This window comes from Acanthisitta chloris, unplaced genomic scaffold, assembly GCF_000695815.1.
Source record: "Acanthisitta chloris isolate BGI_N310 unplaced genomic scaffold, ASM69581v1 scaffold19936, whole genome shotgun sequence".
Lineage (NCBI taxonomy): Eukaryota > Metazoa > Chordata > Aves > Passeriformes > Acanthisittidae > Acanthisitta > Acanthisitta chloris.
The window spans coordinates 1-2,861 of NW_008676723.1; the positions used below are offsets into that span (position 1 = coordinate 1).

Below are 2,861 nucleotides of genomic sequence, written 5' to 3' on the forward strand. Positions count from 1 at the left end.
TGGGGCACCGGCCCGGGGGGGGAGTGCGTGAGGGTCGGCTCTGTACAACGCCGTGTGATCCTCCAGGTCTCCTCATCACCTGCCACACGGCCAAAATCCAGCTGCCTGAGGGTGTCCGGAAGGAGATGGTGCGCTACCTGCGCTCTGTACAGCTCCCGGACGGAGGCTGGGGCTTGTGAGTAGCAAAGATGCTTCCTTGAGTGATGGCATCTCCAAAGTCCAGCACTTGGAGCTGCTGCCAGGTTTGCCCAGGCTCGGGGACGGGGACTCAGCGCCCGTGATACTTCTGGGCAGTTGGAGTTGCTTGTGCAGCACTCCAGGTACACTGTCACCAAGCATCAACTCTGGCCGTATATCCTCTGAGGGGGAGAGAGATACCCCAAAGCATTATGTCTGACAGGGTAGTGCAGTGCTGTTTCTCCCTGGGTTAGTCTGGTCCCCCTTTTCCACAGCCACCCCTGGCATCCCACTTCACCCTCATGAAGACAGCTCTGGGCATTGGGTTGTGTCTGGCTAACACCACCAGCTGGGTAATGGCTGTGGTGACTCTGTGTATGTACCTGACAGGCATGTGGAGGACAAATCGACTGTGTTTGGCACAGCACTCAACTACATAGCCCTGAGGATTCTGGGGCTTGGACCAGATGACCCTGACATTGTACGGGCCCGTGTCAACCTGCACAGCAAAGGTCAGCCACGGGGCTGTACTCTGGTGAGAGAGGTCTGGCCAGACCTGGGGGATGCATGGAAAGTGAGGGGCTGCCAGGTAGTGGAAGAGCTGTTGCTCTTGCTTGCCCTTGATGGCACCTGCATTTTCAATTAATGATGAGAAACTGTTCAATTTTTCTACCATTGCCTGCTTGTCTTGATTCAGGATGTGTATCCCAGCCTGAGTTGCATGCTCCCTAACATGGGGAGAAGAGGGCCCTGTGATGGGAAAGAAAGCAGGGAGCTGCCATGGCTGCATTAACCCTGAAAGCTGATACCATTTTTCTGCAGGAGGTGCTGTGGGAATCCCTTCCTGGGGCAAGTTTTGGCTGGCTGTCTTGAACGTTTACAGCTGGGAGGGAATGAACACACTTCTCCCAGAGATGTGGTATGTGCCCCCTCACTGTGGAGGGAGGAGGTGCTGTGGAGGGAGTCCAGCCACAAGCCTCGACCCAGAACTGCCCCAAGACACTGGTATTTACTGAGATAACTCCAGCTATGGCCTAGAACTGGAGGTGCTGAGGCTGTTAGTCATCTGGGAGCCAGCAGCAAGGCCAGGCCAGTGGTTGGATAGCACTGAACACTGTGCCCAGGGGAGGAGCCAGAGCTTAGCCCTGTTAGCATTACTCATGGGGTCCTTGATACATCTGTGTGCTCCCTGCCTGCCACCAGATTTCTGGCCAGCCAGAACTGGGACCCAGCAGGATGGGACAGCCACATGTAAAGCTGCCACCTCTAACCCTCACTCACCCCTTCTCTGATTACTGAGCTGCTGGGTGTGAGAGAAGGAAAGTGTATGACATTATCCTTGGGGGAGATCAGGTGCTGCATAATACCAAGGGCTGCTGGTTCTTCATCATCAAGTGCCATTAGCTGTCAGTCTGGGCCTCTGCCTTCAAAGTCCCATGTGACTGAACTGGCTTCACCCCTTCCTCTTCTCTGAGCTTGAGGTCCTCTCTGCCTTACATCAGCTGGGCCATGAGCAGTGTCTGCTGGCCCCTGTTGAGGGGGGATTTGAGCAGGACCAGGCTGTGTGGATATTCCCTGGTGCAGGGGACAGGGCAAGGCAAAGCCTGCTCTGGGCATGCTGCACACCATCTCTGCCTGCTGGCCTTGGCCCTCCTTGTTCCTCACAGTAGCACCTTCTCTGTTGCAATCAGGCTGCTTCCCACGTGGTTCCCAGCTCACCCGTCCCGTCTGTGGTGTCACTGCCGCCAGGTCTACCTTCCCATGAGCTACTGTTACGCCAAGCGTTTGTCAGCCGAAGAAGATGAGCTCATACGGAGCTTGCGGCAGGTAAGAAAGGAGCTGACCCTGCTGGATAAGGATCTGTGGCTCCTTGACTCCCTGCTGTGCCAGCCATGTCCTCAGGGGCAGCCTCTGCCTTGCAAAGTGGCAGCGCTCATTCCTGCATGGTCTCTCGCATGGTCTCTCATCAGACAGCAGAGCCAGCTCCCAGCTGTAACTGCCACTGGGTGCTTGCTCCCAGCTTGCCAGGCTGATGCCCTTTGTTGTCAGGAGCTGTATGTGCAAGACTATGGCAGCATAGACTGGCCAGCGCAGAGGAACAACGTGGCTGCCTGTGACATGTATACCCCACACAGCTGGCTGCTGGGCGCTGCCTATGGTGAGTGCTGTGTGAGCTGCTGGTGGTGGACCTGAACCTGTCTTGTACCATGGGGGCTCTGTAGGATCTACTGCCAGCTGCTGGTGTATGCCTTGCAGATGTGGATTGTGTGATTCATGGGCTTCTCCCTCCCTGAGAGCAGCAGGCCCTTGCGCCCAGGTCCTTGGGCCACAGTTCCCATGCTTTCCTCAACCGGTAGTCATGTGAGCCAGGGTGCAGCCTGTCACAAGGGAATCTGGCTGCATGAGGTAGGGTTTTCATGATTGCATGTCCCTTTCTCCTTCTGTAGCTATCATGAATGTGTATGAAGCCCACCACAGCACTCACCTGCGGCAGCGAGCCATCGCAGAACTATATGACCACATCAAAGCTGACGACAGATTCACCAAGTGCATAAGCATCGGGCCGGTAGGACACGCTGTTAATCCTTTAAATATCTCTGCCTTAGCCCTCTAGGGACCAGCCTGTGCCTCCCTAGAGCTTTGCAATTGTAGCACATAACCACAATCACCAGATCTTGCTCAAT

The 2,861-nt window shown here is 55.7% G+C and overlaps 1 protein-coding gene across 1 annotated transcript in view; it reads left to right on the forward strand.

Annotated features, from left to right (window-relative positions):
- Positions 1-62: 62 nt before the first annotated feature.
- Positions 63-2,861, forward strand: part of LSS (lanosterol synthase (2,3-oxidosqualene-lanosterol cyclase)) — a gene marked incomplete at its 5' end in the record, with an annotated part of 9,224 nt that continues 6,425 nt past the window's right edge. Inside the window, 6 exons of the mRNA XM_009076243.1 lie at positions 63-175; positions 568-689; positions 1,000-1,096; positions 1,869-2,004; positions 2,227-2,335; positions 2,625-2,743. Of these exons, the coding sequence (XP_009074491.1) occupies positions 63-175; positions 568-689; positions 1,000-1,096; positions 1,869-2,004; positions 2,227-2,335; positions 2,625-2,743 (696 nt within the window). The remainder of the gene's footprint in view (positions 176-567; positions 690-999; positions 1,097-1,868; positions 2,005-2,226; positions 2,336-2,624; positions 2,744-2,861) is intronic.